The 17,743-nt window shown below is 54.5% G+C and overlaps 12 protein-coding genes across 12 annotated transcripts; 6 read left to right on the forward strand and 6 right to left on the reverse strand.

The window, feature by feature from the left end:
* Positions 1–733: 733 nt before the first annotated feature.
* On the forward strand, positions 734–1,758 carry BAUCODRAFT_36711 (uncharacterized protein). The gene has a single exon (XM_007680504.1). The coding sequence runs from the start codon at positions 897–899 to the stop codon at positions 1,509–1,511; it is 615 nt and encodes a 204-aa protein (XP_007678694.1). The 5' UTR covers positions 734–896; the 3' UTR covers positions 1,512–1,758.
* A 363-nt stretch (positions 1,759–2,121) lies between these two features.
* Positions 2,122–2,349, forward strand: BAUCODRAFT_124961 (uncharacterized protein; the record flags this gene model as incomplete). Its single annotated transcript, XM_007680913.1, has 1 exon — positions 2,122–2,349. One exon carries the CDS (start codon positions 2,122–2,124, stop codon positions 2,347–2,349), a length of 228 nt encoding a protein of 75 aa, XP_007679103.1.
* A 457-nt stretch (positions 2,350–2,806) lies between these two features.
* On the forward strand, positions 2,807–4,311 carry BAUCODRAFT_36713 (uncharacterized protein). The gene is made up of 2 exons (XM_007680505.1): positions 2,807–3,605; positions 3,666–4,311. Exons 1-2 carry the CDS (start codon positions 3,005–3,007, stop codon positions 3,842–3,844), a joined length of 780 nt encoding a protein of 259 aa, XP_007678695.1. The 5' UTR covers positions 2,807–3,004; the 3' UTR covers positions 3,845–4,311.
* A 723-nt stretch (positions 4,312–5,034) lies between these two features.
* BAUCODRAFT_36715 (uncharacterized protein) lies at positions 5,035–5,295 on the reverse strand. Its single transcript, XM_007680506.1, has one exon. It carries the CDS (start codon positions 5,270–5,272, stop codon positions 5,111–5,113), a length of 162 nt encoding a protein of 53 aa, XP_007678696.1. The 5' UTR covers positions 5,273–5,295; the 3' UTR covers positions 5,035–5,110.
* A 117-nt stretch (positions 5,296–5,412) lies between these two features.
* Positions 5,413–6,701, reverse strand: BAUCODRAFT_74497 (uncharacterized protein; the record flags this gene model as incomplete). The annotated part of the gene is made up of 3 exons (XM_007680568.1): positions 5,413–5,471; positions 5,549–6,403; positions 6,452–6,701. The coding sequence occupies 3 exons, from the start codon at positions 6,699–6,701 to the stop codon at positions 5,413–5,415; spliced, it is 1,164 nt and encodes a 387-aa protein (XP_007678758.1).
* Positions 6,702–6,925: 224 nt separating this feature from the next.
* On the forward strand, positions 6,926–9,151 carry BAUCODRAFT_36716 (uncharacterized protein). The gene is made up of 2 exons (XM_007680507.1): positions 6,926–7,289; positions 7,345–9,151. Exons 1-2 carry the CDS (start codon positions 7,200–7,202, stop codon positions 8,794–8,796), a joined length of 1,542 nt encoding a protein of 513 aa, XP_007678697.1. The 5' UTR covers positions 6,926–7,199; the 3' UTR covers positions 8,797–9,151.
* Positions 9,152–9,195: 44 nt separating this feature from the next.
* BAUCODRAFT_158831 (uncharacterized protein) lies at positions 9,196–10,789 on the forward strand (the record flags this gene model as incomplete). The annotated part of the gene is made up of 3 exons (XM_007680914.1): positions 9,196–10,311; positions 10,375–10,719; positions 10,778–10,789. The coding sequence occupies exons 1-3, from the start codon at positions 9,316–9,318 to the stop codon at positions 10,787–10,789; spliced, it is 1,353 nt and encodes a 450-aa protein (XP_007679104.1). The 5' UTR covers positions 9,196–9,315.
* An 85-nt stretch (positions 10,790–10,874) lies between these two features.
* On the reverse strand, positions 10,875–11,729 carry BAUCODRAFT_48263 (uncharacterized protein; the record flags this gene model as incomplete). The annotated part of the gene is made up of 2 exons (XM_007680533.1): positions 10,875–11,415; positions 11,473–11,729. Coding segments are annotated over 2 exons (798 nt in total), but the record flags the coding sequence as incomplete, so codon positions are not given.
* Positions 11,730–11,974: 245 nt separating this feature from the next.
* BAUCODRAFT_75287 (uncharacterized protein) lies at positions 11,975–13,070 on the reverse strand (the record flags this gene model as incomplete). Its single annotated transcript, XM_007680628.1, has 2 exons — positions 11,975–12,498; positions 12,557–13,070. 2 exons carry the CDS (start codon positions 13,068–13,070, stop codon positions 11,975–11,977), a joined length of 1,038 nt encoding a protein of 345 aa, XP_007678818.1.
* A 237-nt stretch (positions 13,071–13,307) lies between these two features.
* Positions 13,308–14,345, reverse strand: BAUCODRAFT_226455 (uncharacterized protein). Its single transcript, XM_007680915.1, has 3 exons — positions 14,251–14,345; positions 13,543–14,183; positions 13,308–13,326 (listed from the first exon to the last, which is right to left on the reverse strand). The coding sequence occupies exons 1-2, from the start codon at positions 14,261–14,263 to the stop codon at positions 13,669–13,671; spliced, it is 528 nt and encodes a 175-aa protein (XP_007679105.1). The 5' UTR covers positions 14,264–14,345; the 3' UTR covers positions 13,308–13,326; positions 13,543–13,668.
* An 83-nt stretch (positions 14,346–14,428) lies between these two features.
* Positions 14,429–15,226, reverse strand: BAUCODRAFT_74422 (uncharacterized protein; the record flags this gene model as incomplete). Its single annotated transcript, XM_007680565.1, has 2 exons — positions 14,429–14,505; positions 14,563–15,226. The coding sequence occupies 2 exons, from the start codon at positions 15,224–15,226 to the stop codon at positions 14,429–14,431; spliced, it is 741 nt and encodes a 246-aa protein (XP_007678755.1).
* A 180-nt stretch (positions 15,227–15,406) lies between these two features.
* BAUCODRAFT_226453 (uncharacterized protein) lies at positions 15,407–17,689 on the forward strand. Its single transcript, XM_007680916.1, has one exon. It carries the CDS (start codon positions 15,588–15,590, stop codon positions 17,388–17,390), a length of 1,803 nt encoding a protein of 600 aa, XP_007679106.1. The 5' UTR covers positions 15,407–15,587; the 3' UTR covers positions 17,391–17,689.
* Positions 17,690–17,743: the final 54 nt, after the last annotated feature.

Consider the following 17,743-nt stretch of genomic DNA (forward strand, 5'->3'; position numbering starts at 1 on the left):
CCACGAACTTTGTATAAGGAGGCGAGCATCGGCCTCCTGAAGCATCCGGTGAAGCCCTACCAAGATCTCCCTTTCCGGAAGATTAAGCGGGAGCGCTAGAATTAGCACGCACGCCACCGTATTATTCTGGAGACACCAGCGAGACGCGAGACGGCTCACGCACGCTGTTCAGGTCAGACTCACGCGAGAAAACAACCCTCTGCCATAGCACGCTTGCGCGCGACGGCCGTTTCTTGCGAGCGACAGATGAGCTGCGCATGGCTGCACAAGCGTTGCGGAGATTATGCGAGGTAGCATCTGGAGGAGGGTGTCGTGGCTTGGATTCGGATACGGCACCTGCAGGCCAATGCACGTGTGGGACATGGTCTGTGTCAAGCTTTGGTTTACTCCTCCTGCGCTGCAATTTGCTGGATCCGCTCAAGCCACGCCTGTTCGCCCTCAGCCATCGACTAGTGACAGGATCCGGCCCTCCTTGAAGGATTGCCCTTCTACGCCAGCCAATGACATCGCGTCCATCTCCTGGCTTCTGGTCTGTGTCACGTCCGGATACGGTTGGGCTGCCCAGCGTGGCACCTATTATAGATCAACGCGTTTAATTATCAGTTTCAAACTCGGTTACGGCGGGTCTATGCTGCATCGAGCGAGGAGTCGGCTGACACTCTTGGCTCAGAGGAACAAAAGGACAGGGTAAGCAACCTGCTGTAACCTTCCCTCGCCTTCCCAGTCGTCATTATTCAACTTCGCCAGCTTCCAGCCGCTCTCTACTTTCTCTTCCAGCCTTTCCAGTCTTTCGTTTCACTACTGCGACCGCGATTTAATCGAACGCATTCAAGTCCATCAACCCACCACATACCAACCCGCATCTTCTCGCATCTACACCCATTAATTCAGACAAAATGCGTTCCGCTTTCTTCGCCGTCGCGACTTTCGCTCTTGGTGCTCTTGCGACGCCAACCCTCGTTAAGAAGGACTGCAACGACACCTGCATGACCTACGACCAAGCAACCGTTGTCGCCAACAACTTCAAGAGTCTTATTGCCGCCTACTCCGATGCGGACGCCATCGAGTTCTTGACGCCAGACTTCACTGACTACTCCGACTCCGTCTCTACGCTCATCAACTCCGGCTGCGCGGGTCCTCAGCCACTGGGCGCGGCGACCTTCACCGACCGTCCCTCGTTCATGAAGGGCCAGGGTAGCCAACCCGCCATTCCGTTCGAAATCCAACACCTCTGGTACGCCTGCACTGGACCAGTCGTCATCCGCTGGGCCACCAACTTCGGCGCTGAGCCAATCACCGGTAACATCATCATGGAGGCCACCCGTGGCAGCGGCAGCCAGCCATGGCTCATCAGCAACGTCCTCTCCGAGTTCAACAGCGGTGCATGGCTCGTGAACCTCGATGTCTTCAAGCCCAGCTGCTACGCCAACGGCTCCTCAACCATCGGCCCAGTCGGCAAGCGTGACGTTACTGCGCAACAGATGAAGAAGCTCCCTTACCGGATCATGTAAAAGGGGGATCGGTTAGACGCGCGCAACACACGACCTCCTCGCCGCTCCGCCGCTCGGCATCCAGTCTCACCCATCGTCGGGCACAAGCAATGGAGCAATCTCGTATTTCTGTATCTTGCATGATACCATCTTCACAGCAAGCCGGCGTTCACAAGCGGCGGGCGAAGGGGGCGGCATTATGATTCTTGGATGGGTTATATTAATGATGGCATACGCATAAGTCGACCACCACAATAAAAGATGCTGTGCGCCCGAATGTGCGGTTGGGCCGCTTATTGTAGATACCGCGCATAGTACGTTTTCGCTCTCACCCACTGTCTCATCTCCAAGCATGCTGCCTCCACACTTCGAATGCCCCGTACGTCCCATCGGACAACTATCTCCTTGCACCTCCTACTGTGCTACTGATCAGAGGGCGCATAGCAATTTACCGTTACGGTAATTGTGGGAATACCCAAAGCCTACGTATCATGGTTGACTTGTGTTCGCATGTGTCACATGGTACCACGTTGTCACTGCAGTGACTCGCGACGACCCAAGGCGCCGGTTACCGTTTCGCAGAACCTGGACCATGCACCTCAGCTTCATCCCTTGCTTCCTTCGTTTCACCATGTGTCACACCGTACCTACCGACAGCCCGAAACTCCCCATTGCCAGCAGACGGCAGCTACGCCGCCTCTCCTCCCGCACAGCAGCTATCCTCTACCGCACTCCGCAACACAACCCACCATCACTATTAGCCGGAAGCCTTGTCGGTCAGCGCATGTTCGACTTCAACCATATACCCAAACGTGCCACTGTGGACCGGACATGCTACCTTCGGACTGCTGCAAGCTGACTACGTGCCTCATCGCTGTCTCGCCCGAGCGAAATGCAAATCGCTTCCATCGACCCATACTAATGGCACAACTGAACCATCGCCTCTCACTCATCTCATCGGCGCAGGAAGCTGCCCTCCAACTTAGTGATGGCGACATTCATTGCTCAATGTGTCTCTCCGGTGGCAAGAGAGTTCATACCGCGCATAAGCCTCCAGCACCCCAATACTACGCGCAGTAGCTCACACTTAGCGTGCATATTCGCCTGAGCGACTATATTTAGCCGGTTGCGACGTCCGTATCTAGCAGACTAACGTCTGCATCACAAGTTGAGCCGGCCACGCTGCGGGGAGAGTCACGCGACCATTACCGCTTCTATGCAATACTGCAACAGCTTGCTAAGCTGCAAGGTCACTGAGACAAAAGAAAAACGGTCTGACCACACCTCTGTAATAGCTTGTTGACTAGGCCCCTAGAGTACGCCGACGTTACATGTTCTAGATGTACGCCAAGCGGTGGCCTGACGAAGCTCTGCTGATGGTCTGACGCTCCACCAATACTTGCGCTTAAATGATGTGACATGGTTCACGGCGACTTCGCGCATGCACTCCAACGTTGTGTATCGCTCAATCTCTCCTCCTTCGGCAAGCTGATATGGGCGGCATTCTAGGTGGCATGGTTGGGCCTATCGGTCTACTACTGCCACCACTGACCTTGGTGACAGCGGTTCTCACCCTACCATTCACCTTACTGGCTTTGCCACTGTCTGATGCGTCCGCCTTGTTCTCATGGCCAAAGCTCAGACATCGCTGGTTCCTGCACTTCTGGTGGTGGTTCGGTCCGGCCACCAAACCCTTCTTCGCGCCGAGCGTAGTCCCTCTGCTCGAGCAAGCGCATGGCAAGGTCCTCGATATTGGCCCAGCAAGCGGCATTTGGATGAGCGACCTTGGTAAAGCGGCGGCCGCGACTGGCAAGATCGAGAAGATCTACGGTGTCGAGCCGAATGTGTTGTTTCACAAGCAACTGAAGGCCGGCGCGAAGAAAGCGGGTCTGGAGGACAGGTACGAGCCTATTGCCGCATATGCCCAGGACCTGGAGAGTAGAGGTATTAAGAAGGGCAGCATTGACACCATCATCACTGTTCACGTTCTCTGCAGCGTTGGCTCGCATGCACCTGGAATTGTCAAGGAGCTGTACGAGTACCTCAAGCCCGGAGGCCTCTGGCTTGTCTATGAGCACGTTGCAGCGCGCAATGTCCCAGTGAAGTCGTGGCAGTGTGAGTTGCATATGCCAAAGCCGAACTCGCTTAGTAAGCGGCCAGCTGACTGGGTATCAGACCTCCACAACCTCGTCTGGCCATATGTATTGGACGGCTGCAGTATTACTGAGGATACTGGTGCGTTGCTCGCGCGTGCCGGCGCGTGGGAAAGTGTTGAGATCGGTCCGGATCCGCGTGAAGGTCCTCTCGACAGTCTACCTCACGTGATGGGTACAATGGTCAAAAAGCGAGCGTAATCGGTTCACATTACGCATTAAATGCCATCCGCCGCACTGCTCTCTTACGTGACCGCGTTGTTAAGCAGTACATGTTACATGTCTGGACGCTACCGAAGGTGTTCGCGGCGAAGTAGGCCTAGGCATAGTAGTTCTGCGCGGTATTTGCTGATATGTATGTACTTACATTTCAGATCCGAAGCTTCTGCAGAGACGCGGACTTTGTGGCACCTGCTTTGACAGTAGAACGGCCAGCATACTGAAAATCTCTGCTGCGGGCTTCTGCCCACCACAGTAGCATACCTAGAATAGCACCGGATCAGCAACAGCAGACTGGGGCTGGACATTGACTGATCGCTCATGAATCTTGCGCCGTTCGACCGCTAATGCAGGCCCAGTGAACGAGAGATATTTCTTAACCGCCGGAGACGCTGCACCCCTCTTGCTTCGATGGGTGGGCATGTTTCCCCAATTCACCATGGTATCCGACCGCTGGCTTTAAACGTTCAGTGCTGTACGCAGCGCCCTTGGGCTGATTGACACAGAGTCGCTCGTCATTACCTTGAGAACGAACTTGTCCAGACCAATGTTTCCGTACGGAACAGCATCCACCACGAAGGCTGTGATACAATCAGCGGACAACAATCCTCCGTTTGAGCCGGCCATGGCGGACTCCAGGACGAGTCGGTAAGTGATACATTGCGACGTGGCGTTGGCCTGCTGCACTAGGTTGGTAGAGTACAGAGGAAGATATGGGTCCGGCACCGCGCCGGGCTAGACAGTTTCAACCTCAAGTATTATGTTGACACCGTGGTTAAACCATTTCGACACAACCAGCCGGGGTGATTCAGAGCGTCAATGCGTGTGTGCTGGTTTACCTCATCTATCTCTGCATGAGGGAGCCTTACATCCTCTCTGCGAAACACTTTTCAAACCTTAGAGACTCCGCAATGCGCACAGTACACATCCGTGAAGCCGTGGGAGTGAGCGATTAACGTACTAAAGCTACCGTTGCGCAGCTTTGAGCAATCACCGTAGATGGAATATGAACATGATACTGGGTTTTCATGCGCTCGAAGAAGAGGATGACTCTGAAAGACGGCGTCCTGCCATCAGTGAAGAGAGTAGACAGACGCACCTGTAAACATTGTGGTGGCGGCCGTATGTCGTGTATGACACGTACGGCCATCGTCTGTAGATATGTTCGCCGCTTGCGAGGAGGCATTGGAGCGAATCGTCAGAGCTTGAAGGATCGCATGTGCATCATGGATGTGACTGCCGACGAGGTTAGTTTCTGTCATCTAAAGCAGTCGGGTGTCGCTCATCCGACGCCGTCCAGCCGATGATCGCACGCAACAGCTCAAATCGGGAAGAGCAGATTGTCAACGCAAGCCGCGGATCTGGAATCCACGTGCAACGGCGACTTACAATCTCGGTACATTCTCCCATTTCCTCCCTTTTGGCCGTCCGCCATACGCCTAGTGCTTGCTTCCAAGACGTGTCTGAGCAGTTGTTGGACTCAAGGGGATACTGATGCATTGGTGCATCTGCTTTCCATCGTGCCTCGTTGCTGCCCTGGTTTCCGACATTTACGCCAGGAGATCAGCAACGTTCATAGGCATTTCGTCGATCTGAGTCGAATAGTACACTGTAGAGATGTCAGCAACCTCTTATCGAACGACTTTTCCAGGACTTTTCAGCCACGCATGGCTGCCTGGCACTTACGTTCGATGTCGCGCAGAATGCGAACGTCTTCGCTGGTAACGAAGTTGATCGCTACGCCCTTCCTTCCGAACCTACCGGACCGCCCAATGCGGTGAATGTAGTTCTCACGATTGCTTGGCAAGTCGTAATTGATGACCAGACTAACCTGCTGCACATCGATGCCTCTCGCCCAGACGTCCGTGCTAATGAGCACGCGGCTATTGCCTTGTCTGAATTCACCCATAATCCCATCACGCTCCTTCTGCGGCATCTCGCCGTGCATGCTGCTCACCGTGAAGTTGGCGTCGCGCATCTTGTCGGTAAGCCAGTCGACCTTGCGGCGGGTGTTGCAGAAGATAACGGCTTGAGTGATAGTAAGCGTGTCGTATAGGTCGCAAAGCGTGTCAAACTTCCACTCTTCCTTCTCGACGGCGATGAAGTACTGCTTGAGTCCTTCAAGGGTAAGCTCATCACGCTTGACCAAGATGCGAACTGGATCGGTCATGAACTTTGTCGTCATGTCTAATACATCATACGGCAAGGTGGCACTGACCACGACAACTTGTGTTGCAGGTGGCAGATACCGGTACACATCGTAGATCTGCTCTCTGAAACCCCGATTTAGAAGCTCATCGGCTTCATCTAGGACTAGCATCTTGATGTTCCGAGTGCGGAGATGGCGACGGCGGATCATATCGGCCACGCGACCCGGCGTCCCAGAGACCACATGTTGGCCGTAGTCGAGCTTTCGAATGTCTTCGCCAACGTTCGTGCCGCCAATGCAAGCGTGACACTGCACGTTCATGTAGTCGCCTAGTGCAAGGACCACAGACTGTATTTGAGTGGCGAGCTCTCGCGTCGGAGAAAGCACAAGCGCTACGACAGGTCAGTGACTAGGGGACCATGTCACGTGCGCCAACCTACCTTGCGTCTCTCGCACGGCAGTGTCGATGACCTGCAAGATGCTGATGCTAAAGGTGGCGGTCTTGCCTGTGCCACTTTGCGCTTGGGCGATTGTGTCGCGACCTTTGCAGATCTGAACTATGGCACGGGACTGGACTGCAGAAGGTGACTCGTAGCCGTATGCATAGATGCCACGGAGAAGATTCTCCTTCAGGTGCATAGATTCGAAGGTCGGCGCAACCTGGACCTCTTTGCTGGTGCTGAACTCCATGCGCTCATCGGCGCGGCGGTCGATGGCGTCGTCGGCCATGCTGGTATTTGATTAGACTAGTCTGTTGTGTTTTGATTGTTCGAGCTCGACGCGGAGAAGTGTTGTAGGAAGCAAGAGTTGGGCCAGTTGCAAGAAGGTCTGGAAATGCCTGGCCGAAGATTCAACCGGCGGTGTTCAGTCCGGTGTGGCGCCAAAGCTTGACTCGCGCCAAGTTCAAGCACAATGCACAACTTCGAGACTTGTTCACACAACATCCACCCTCGACATACACCCGCTACATACCCAGCACTGCGACGTGTCCGACTGATATCATATCTTGGCCTCCGACCTGTCTTGTAACGACTCCATTACCTACAACGGCACGGCGCCCATTCGGCTCTGGACATTTGGTAGGAAAGTCGAGAGATTGTGCTAGGCGGGCAGGCAGGAGGAGACTTGGTGTCCATCTAGGAGCGTCGAGGGCGACGCGACTGAGGCGGAGGTCGAGAAGCGGGCACGATGCTGTACGAAGATCTCAGATACGCGCATGAAGACCTGGAGCGGTTAGAGCAGGCCATCGCAGACAGGGTGCTGGAAGACCCAAAGCACGTGAGTAACATTCAGACCCTGCATCGCCAGAGTTGGCAGAGCTTACAACTCACAGATTCGAAGCAGACTTGTACAACAACATGAGATTGCAAACTTTCTGTCGCGCATTCAGAACCAGTCTGAGCGCGCATTGCACATCTACAACGACGAGCAGGACGCGCGGATAACTGAGATTCAATCCATAAGTACTGGAGACCCGTTTGAGGAGTTCTACAAGCAGCTTGACAACATTAAGTCGTTCCACAAGCGATACCCGAACGAGCCGGTAGAGAACCTCGAACGCGCATACAAACGCATCGAAGATGGCGGCCCTAGCTTTGCTGGTGACATTGACGGCATGTTCACTGGCGAAGAGACGTTCGGACGCTACTTTGACCTCACCATGCTGCACGAGGAATATCTTAACCTGCCTGGCGTGAAAGGGACGCGGAAACTGAACTACACGACCTACATAGAGTACTTCGACAAATTCTTGCCGCCGGAATGTCCCATTACCAGACAAGAGAAGATGACAGACGAGTACTTCAGCTACGTGGGCAGCTTGGCGCAGTATCTTGAATCTTTCATTCGACGGACGAGGCCACTCGAAGATCTGGATAAGCTGTTCAAGTCGTTCGACGATGACTTCGAGCAGGAATGGAAGGAGGACAAGGCACCTGGTTGGGAGACATATACCTCGCAAGCGAATGGTGGCGCAGCAAACGGACCGCAAACCGAAGGGACCGGCGAAGGCGTGTGGTGCTCAGACTGCCAAAGGGAATTCAAGAATGACAATGTGTACACCGCGCATTTGACTGGCAAGAAGCACTTGAACAACGCAAAAACCCGGAAAGAGCGCGCCGCGAACGGCGACACAGAAATGACCAACGGTACCAGCACCATCGGCTTGCCGACCGGTCAACGCCTGAAAGAGCGCGCAATAGCTGAGCGCGAGCATCGCATCCGCAAGCTTGCCTCAGCCATGTCAGCCATCCGCGAAGACACGCGCGTGAACGTGGAGCGTAGGGCGGGCATGACGGACCGTGAGCGCCAGCAAGAGCTAGCTGCGCTCTACGCCGAAGACACCGCGATGATCCAAGGCACCAACCACGGTGACGACGAAGGCGAAGACGACGAAGAAAAGGTGTACAATCCGCTCAAGCTCCCGCTCGCATGGGACGGCAAACCCATTCCCTTCTGGCTCTACAAACTCCACGGCCTCGGTGTCGAGTTCCCGTGCGAGATCTGCGGCAATTATGTGTACATGGGTCGTCGCGCGTTCGAGAAGCACTTCAGCGAGTCGAGACATGTGTACGGGCTGAAGTGTCTAGGCGTCACGAATACGGGATTGTTTCGCGAGATCACGGGCATCGAGGAGGCGGAGAAATTGTGGGAGAAGATCCAGAGGGATAAAAAAGCTGGGGAGGCGAAGAAGGGAGGCGAGGGAGTGGAGGAGATGGAGGATAGGGAGGGGAATGTCATGCCGAGGAAGGTTTACGAGGATCTTATGAAGGCTGGGTTATTGTGAAGGCCTGTATAAGCTTGACAGGAAGCGCGCCGGTGCAGTTCCGGCAAGCTTCGGGACGGCGACCGAGAGTTGATAATACTCGTGAGGCCGGGATGGAACAGCATCATCCCACGTCGCTGTTTCGATGCACCCACAGATATGTATAACTCAAGGGTCAATATCAGTAACTTTCGTCGCCTGTGCTTCCCAATCTAGACACCCGTTGACGCTCGCATTCTTGCGAGAGTAGCGCACCTTAAACCTGATGTTCAAGCCAAATCACTGACAAAGTGCAGTGGACCGCATCGTCAGAAGCAGAAGTCAAGCCTGCATTATGCATTACTATTCACAAGGCAGGTCCCGCAAATCCTCCCGCCTATCGAAGCGCTCTCGCTTGGGGCAAGCGCCAATGCCGGCAGCCATTGTGGACACACTGATAGGGTGCGGCTGAACGCGTTGGGTCAGGAACGAATCGTAACACCATGAACCTGCTGACTGCTCGTACCATCAGTGTGGTCCCATGCGTCAAACCCTACGGAGATGACATCCACTAGCGAGAAGCCTATCATATCACAGGAAGTCGACTTTGCAACATCAACGCCAGCCGCGCCACGTGCTTTGTGGAGCTTAACGAGCGGCGATCAGCGATTTGCTTCCCGCGGAATCCGCCAGCGGTACAACAACAGGAGAGTTCGACAACCCTTCGTTCGCCTCACACCTATCGACAGTGCTGGAGACATCGCTATCGTTGAGATTATCTCTCTACCGTCTTCGCGCGAACAGTTGCTAGCCTCGCGTCTTACACACGCTCTAGAAGCTTGCAAATTGTCCGAGTCATGGCCGGTGTTCGTCGCCACCAGAGTCGGCCACAGCGAGATTGTAGATCTCGCTGTCGAAGCTCTTGCAAATGCACAGCAGTATGCCGCATCGAGATATGTGGGTTCGCCTAACCGTTCGCTTATGCCGTATACCAATGCTCTCACGAAGCTAAGATGTGATCTGAACTGTCCGGAGAAGATCCATCAAGACGATACAGTGATCACGGTTGCGCTCCTTGCATTGGTGGAACATCTTCTGTCGCCAATCAGTCCACCCTTCCGGTCGCATCTGCACGGATTATATGCGCTTCTCGCTCATCGTCCACCATCACATCCGGACCATGAAAGCGATGTCATACGAGCTATTTTCTATGACCACTGGACGTTCGCCTTCCTGAAGCCATGCGTGCAGGGCACCGCGTCGCCCTTCGACCGTGATGATTGGTGTCGAATGCAGCCAGTGGCGATGGACGTACTACAACCGGCTGTAATTACCCTACGACGAATTGCGAATGAACTCTTCATCCGTTTCCCGAGACTGATAGCACACATCCGCGACGCTCGGCAGAGGGATCCACCTGAGCTCAAGTACGATGCAGTGACCCTGGCGGCGAAGCTTGTAGGATTAAAGGATGCGGAGGCCGAGAATGAACTCCTGCATCAAGTTGAGTTGGAGAGGACGTCTTGGGCAGTCGATCAAGAAATCATCCCGGTCTCGGTGCGTTAATTCTGAACTTTTGGTTATTCAAACGGCCATTACTGATAGTTTCCGCATTTGCAGTTTCGCTTCTTGCGTGTCGCGCAGTACGAGGCTGCGATATACTACTGGCAGGCTCAGCTCTTTCTCGCTCGGATATGCAAGCGAGCCAACGAGCTAGTGCCCGAAGACGAAGCTTTGCCGGTTGACGAAGACGAAATGCGCCGAATGTGCAAGAATATCTTCATGTCCTTTCAGTACACCCTCGGTGCCGGCATGCCGGGCATCAGCGCAGTCCAGATGGCCGTAGTGGCGTGCTGGGGTTCGCTGATTGACTTCCCGAAGCTGTTTGAGCCGAAATTCAATGCTGAGACGCTTCGGTCATGGATCGTTGAAAGCATCAATGCCATGACGCAGGGGTGGTTCGTGGTCGATGAGAAGCAGCTGGACGGTAGAGCCGACTTGTTTGTTGGCGGACCGATCAAAGTTGACTTCGTAGAACATATCCGCAAATTCTATGGCGACTGACAAAGACTTCAGCCAGTCCGTCGCCACTTCGTCTCATCCTCTGCGCCGTCCTCGGCATCAACTTCGGCCGCCGTTCGCCTCGTCCCCGCGCCATTGCCCAGATCATGGCCACTTGATTGGCCATCAGCTACTCCGTTGATGCCGTCTTCGCCTGGATCATCGACATCCTGCGGAATGCGGAAGTTGCCCTCGGCGTCCATAAACTGCGCCATGTTTTCAGACGTGATCCAGCCAGTAGCACCTGGGATGGTTTCGTCGGTGCCTTCATCCTCATCGTCCGGGTTTGGATCTGGGTTCAGCTCTTGGCAAGCTGAGATGGCATCGTAGAGGCGCTGCTCTGGCGACATGGGATGACTGTCACCGTTACCTGGTGCACCACTCTCATGCTCAGCCGAGGGCTCGCTGACGATGATGGAGTCGCTCGTCGTGGGTACGATCCGTAACTGGAGAGATTGAAGATCCTCGTCCTCAGTGGCGTCCTGATCAGAGAGTATGAGCTGGAGGAGCACAGCATTTCCATCCTGTGCATGTAGACCAATAGTTGGATACGGGATCTCAAGTCCATGTGACGCCGCAGTATTCCAGAGAGCAAGATTCCTAGCGGTTAACGTTAGGAGATGGACGTGTAAAATTGTCATACCGAGCTCGTCATACCTCGAGGTCACCCATACATCGATACCGCGAGCTTCCACAAGCTCATCAGCAGACGCTGTTGTTTGTGTCTGAAGAAGTGCTGCAAAGTCCGGTTGCGTATCCAGCTCCGGCCTCGTTATCCTTACTGTAGCGTTTGGACATTGGAAGTGTAGCACCGGTCTTCCACCAAAGAAGGTGCCAGGAGTTTGTTCTTGATGAGCAGAGAGAGCGGTGAAGTCTTCCGTCTGCGGGGCAGCATGCACTACTTGGTATGCCATCGTATGCCACAACTTAAGGTATGAAAGCTTCTTCAAGTGTGCTACATGTACTGATGTGGAGGTTGGGTCTTGAATAGAGTTCGCATATCGATAACGAGTCATGAGCGCGTGAGGACCGTGTCAGGTTCTGACACGCTCTGGAGATACCATATTTCCCACACTGTAGCGCGGAGATCAAGGTACTGAAGGGTCCAATATGTAAGAAATGATGTTTGACAGTATCGGTGTGCCAGTTTTGACAATACTCAGCTCGCTACCGCCCCAGCATATCCACTGAAACTTCCCGTCTCCTCCCTCAGAAGCTCCGGCAGTTCATCCTCAACATAGCTGCTCTTCCAGTCCTTCTCACGTGGCTCCCAGCCTAGCTCTCGTAATCTGAGCGCCCTGCTTCTCGAGTTCAATCCCACGACAGGCTCAGTGAACTCGCCGAAGAGGTCGCCGTACAGCTCCTTTGGCACCTCCCTGGGCTTCGGGTCTTGGATTCGGCCAGCCTTATGAAGAGACTCGCCCACCAGCGAAGCGACGTCGTACCAGGACGGCTCGTTGTCGCCGGTACATTCGCAGAAGTAATACGGGTTCGTCATGGTCTCCTGGGCCGTTGACTGCTCGATGTGATGCAGCAAGGTGATGTAAGCGCGAGCTAGATCCATGACGTGGATGTTGCTTTCCACTGCTGCGCCTTTGCCAACATACGGTGCGAAGCCATGCTTCAGCGCGAAGCGAGTGATCGTCGGGATTTGAATGGTCAAGCGCTTATGCTTAGGATTGACTGCAGCAATGTCAGCCTCGTCCTCCCTCAAGCGTTCGATATTGGCACCATCACTTACACCCATAGATCAAAGGCGGGATCATGATAGCAAGCTTGGCCTGGTCACCGAACTGCTTCTGCATCTTAACGATCTCAAGGTCGATGGCTCTGTGGGGTGCATCTTGGGGTACGCTATCAACTTCCTCCCTAGCGCTGTCGTGAAACACCTTGTCGGATTTGAACATGCCCTTCGCGCCATCGTCCAGTACGCTCGTGCCCGAGGTATGAATGAAGATCGTCGGCTTGCCTTGCTCGATGCGCTTCTTCACGCCATTGAGCACAGCTTGAACGCTGGGCAAGTGGTCTGCGGTGGCGGTGTGGATAACGATGTCGTGCTGGGCCGACTGCTCGACAATCAGGTCCCTGTTGTTCAAGTCGCCCATCACAGGGGTGGCGCCTGACGCCTTGATGCCCTCCGCATGCTCTCGCCGGCGGACAAGACCAGTGACGATGTATCCTTCTCCGATCAGAAGGTCGAGCACATTCCAGCCAATGAAGCCTGGCCCTACGATGAAGACCGTCTTGCCTGACATGGTTGGACTGGATGAGTAGCGACGAAGTGGCGTTGTTCGTTGGGATATTGTGACAGCCTTGTTTTCGCGGGACTTGTCTTCCAAACACTGCATACTGAATGATTTCAAAGCACCCTTTCAGGTGACGTCAAGCTTTGATCATGGGAGGGGCTTGCGCCCCAATCTGCTTCTCTTCGTCCTGTGTCACAGGACGTATGAGGCTTCGGTTGTGTCTGTGCAACGGATCCATATCTGGGCGGCAGGCCGAAAAGGTAGACTCCGAAAGTGAGTTAGTAAGCACACTGAGTTTGAGCCTCTCATACAGAGCGGCCTGCCAAAAGAGGATCTGCCCTCCCACATTCCGCCAACAAATGGTCTGCAATGCGCGAACCGCGCTGGTGCTGGTGGACGTCGTGTTGTTCATATGCCACCCTGCATCATGCTCGGACGAGAGCTAATGCAGAAGGGCATGATGTACGGCAGAGTGACTTACGACATCAGCATAGCTCTTCTGCCCGCAGCTTAAGCGCATGGTTCTCCGATCTATTGCCTGCTTCGCTTGTTCCGTAGGATCCCGAGCAGTTCTTGCATGATTGCGCAAACCGAGAACGACCGCAGATCAGCCCATCTCGCTCCTGCCAAACGCCTTGTCCATGGCGGCGCCCAGATCATCAACACTTCTGTCCTTCTCCGGTCCAGCTTCCACAGCGGGCAATCCCGGCTCATCCATAAGGTTCGTCTGCTGCTGAGGCTCAATCTGCTTCGCAGGCTGCAACAGATGCTGCTCGCTATCCAGCCAGCCGGGTGCCTTCCGCCTCTTGTCCGCAAGCTCCCTCTCGGCGATAGACTGCTCCCACGCGTTAACCTTCTTCTCTGCCTCCGATCTTTGCTTGTCGAGCTGGTCCAGTAAGCCTTTGTTCTGTGCAATGATTGTTGTGGGATGCGCGGCGAAGCCTGAGCTTGACGTCACGTATGCTGGTAGCTCTGGGTTTGAAGATGCCGGCGCTGATTGTAGTATCGAGGGCGGAAGGGTTGGAGGCAATGAAGCGTAGTTATGCGGGAGGTTTGGCGCTTTAGGTAGGTCGATGAAGGGGTTAACGCTGAGGGGCGTTTGTTGGAGAAGCGGGTGGGAGCCTGACATTATCACACAGTCAGTCTTGATTCTATCCCACCGCAGGAGTACTACCGTGAGTGTACATACGTTCGTCATGCATCTTCAAGATGTCTGTTGTGGACACAGAATGAGCAGAGCATGTTCAAATTAACGAAAGCGCATCCGAATCCGAGAGCTCCTCGTCGCGGGGCGCTCATGGTGTGGCGGTGCAAGTCTGCGTCCGAGGCTGCAATATCCCAAGGACCAGACTTCGGTGCAATTTGGCTCACAGAACGATCACCAAGATGAGTAGGATGATGAGGACGGTGATTAACAAGCCGATACAGCAGCTCGACCATCGATCTGCCCGCACGTCAGCACTCTGTACGCGACCAACGATTTCGAGCAGCATATAATCACCCTCATTCCTTTCAATAACATGCCCTATCCGCTTAAGTCCTTGCTGCAGCTTTCCTCCCACACGATCGACCAGATTGTCCGTATCGTCGAGCAGCTCGGCCTGCTCCTCGAGCTCTCTTCCCATCGTGTCCGCTTGCATCCTTAGGTTGCCGACAGTTTGAAACACACCATCCAGTGCTTGATCTTGCTCGTGCATGATCTCCATCTGCCTCTGCTCCTCCCATGCGCCATAATCGTCCTCGCGCCTGGGATCACCTGCCAATGGGTCTTCGTCCATGTCGTGGTGAAAGCTATCTGGGTGCGCCAGTACAGCCTGCCTTTGCGCGTCGGCATGCTGGACCGTCTGATTTAGTTGCGTGTGCATGTCTTCGACTTCGCGAGCGACATCATCGACGAGCTCGCGTCGCCTTGCGACTTCCTCGCGTGTGAGACCATATCGGGTTGGATCACCTTCAACAGCCTTAACGCTCTCCACAAGGTCCTGTAGGTTGGTACTAAGATCTGTGAGTGTTGACTCAAGGTCGTTCCGCGCTTCAACAAGCTCTGGAGAGTTGGCAGAGGAGGCAGATGAGCGGATCCGAAGGTAAGATGCGAGCAGTGGTCTGGACTGTTGTAGGAGGGCAAGGATGTCGGCTTGAGCCTCGAGGAACGGGTCTGAAGACATCGCAGTGAACCAGACAGGAGTCCGGATAGCCGATGGTGCTACTACGAAGGCATTGACAGTGTTGTAAGTGCATATGAGTCAGTAGATGTCCGTTTACGATCCATTGAAGGGAGACGCGCTCTGCCCCGAGACGCGGCGTGCATGTGTGGCGGTGCCGTCGTGCATTAAAAAGACACAAATACAATGTCTCTTACACGACACATCTGCCATCGATGTCGCTTGCAGCACGCTATAACCAGAAATCGAGCGACCTCGACGAGAGTTAAGCTACTTTGCCAATGCCGGTCGCTATTGTACGTCCTGAAGTTTTGGGGTGGTTAGAAGGCGGTTGAGCAGAGACCCAACGTTGCAACCAGCGACCATGAAACCAGACAGGCCGTTACCGTATTGTGATGCGTTTGATAGCACGGATGAATACGTCCGCTCTCTACTGGACTTTGTTGGCGCGGATGACTTCCTCCGCACCCTCTGCGGTGGCGTCCATATTCTGGACTTCTTCACAAGCGAGCTGGACCTGTATGCGCGAGTGCTGCCGCAAGAATGGCGAGACTTCTTCGCCCGGCACGATATCATGGACGTTCTGGATCTGCTCATGCGCGAAGATCTATCTACGTTGTCCCTAGGGACGCAGTCTGCCTGGCGAGATGGACCATTCCCGCCGCACTCGTTGCTCAACTACATTGCGAAGATTAGGAAGCACCTCTTAGTGCGAGATGTTAGCGGATCGCAATGCCAGCGCAACCGCGTCATGAAACCGACGCAGAAGCTAGCACGGCAGGTTGCAGTTGGAATGACAGTCAAGAAGGTGCACGAAGTCGGCTTGTTTGCCCACTATATCGACAACTTGATCGGTGATTTACGTCAGGTAACTACTGATCAGATCTCTCACCTCGTCGATTTCGGCTCCGGACAGAACTATCTCGGTCGTGCTCTTGCTAGCGAGCCGTACAACCACAGCATCGTTGCCATTGAAAGCAAAAGCCATAATGCCGAGAGGGCGAAAGAATACGATGTCATGGCCAGGCTTGCCACAAGGCAGAAGATCATGCGCAACAAGAAAGCTTTCCGTGCTGGTCGAGAGGACTCAGCTAAGCCTGCCACCCTACCTACTCCACCGCCTGAGCTAGCAACGGGGCAGAGCGAGCAGAGACCGTTAGTGACCGTAGAAGCCTCGCTCGATCCGGCTATCGAAGCCTCTTCAAATGCAAAGGGCCGCATACGATATGTCGAGCACCGCATCCGCGATGGAGATCTCTCGGAAGTAGTATTACAGCTAGACGGTACTTCACCAAATATGATGGTCATGTCTCTGCACTCTTGTGGCAACCTTGTCCATCACGGTCTGCGATCACTCATCCTCAACCCGGAGGTCAAGGCTGTTGCTATGGTGGGATGTTGCTACAATCTCCTCACGGAGCGTCTCGGTCCTGCAACGTACAAGCTTCCTGAACTCCGGCCTTATGCGCGTAATCATCCCCGGCTTACTCAGACAAGCGAAGCTCGCGACCCTCATGGCTTCCCTATGAGCGACCGTTTTTGCAACTACAGGGCCTCGCCTGAGGATCATACTGGTGCAGAACATGACAGTACAGACCGCGGCATCCGCCTCAACATCACCGCTCGTATGATGGCCGTCCAGGCTGCCCAGAACTGGGGTCAAGCCGACAGCGAGGACTTCTTTAGAAGGCACTTTTACCGCGCTCTTCTCCAGCGCATCTTCCTCGACCGCGGCATTGTGGGGCCGCCACAAGGGGACTGCGTTGGTGGAGTGTCGCCCGCTGGCCACAGCTCTGGCGGCACGCCCATTGTCATCGGCTCCCTTCGGAAGTCATGCTATGGCAACTTCGTGAGCTACGTACGTGGCGCAGTAGCGAAGCTCGAGTCAGGCGAAGATCCAGATAGGGCTGTCTTGTTCAAAAAGGGCATGGAAAGCATGACTGATGCAGATATTGAGGCCTACGAGGTCCAGTATCACGCAAGAAAGAAAGACCTCAGCATCATTTGGAGCTTGATGGCTTTCTCAGCTGGTGTTGTCGAGGCCGCCATCGTGGTCGACCGATGGCTCTGGCTAAAGGAGCAGGGCATCGTCGATGCTTGGGTGGAAGCGGTGTTCGATTACCGACTTAGCCCGCGGAACCTTGTGGTGGTTGGTGTTAAGCCGTGAAGGCTCACAATATGACTCCTTTCTAATAGCCTAGTTCGGCACCCATGCTGTCAACAGCGCCTCGGGATGTGGACGATGAACAAGCACTCCAACTTCCGACGATCCCTAGGAGAGATCGTATTGGTTTCGGAATATTCCCAGGCTTGCAGAGCCTGCCACGGTCCGGATCTGCTACTGGAAGATAGCAACAATGGCTCGTGGGCTATCATCTGCAGCATCGTTGGCAATGCGCTGGTGGCGTGATGCGCAACAATACCAGCCTTATCCAAACGAACCCTCAGCCTTGCCCGGTTGCCAATGAAGGTCAAATTTAGCGAAGGCTCGCATCCAGACAATCCATCGCACTCTTTGAT

The sequence above is a fragment of the Baudoinia panamericana genome (assembly GCF_000338955.1).
Source record: "Baudoinia panamericana UAMH 10762 unplaced genomic scaffold BAUCOscaffold_10, whole genome shotgun sequence".
Taxonomy (NCBI): domain Eukaryota; kingdom Fungi; phylum Ascomycota; class Dothideomycetes; order Mycosphaerellales; family Teratosphaeriaceae; genus Baudoinia; species Baudoinia panamericana.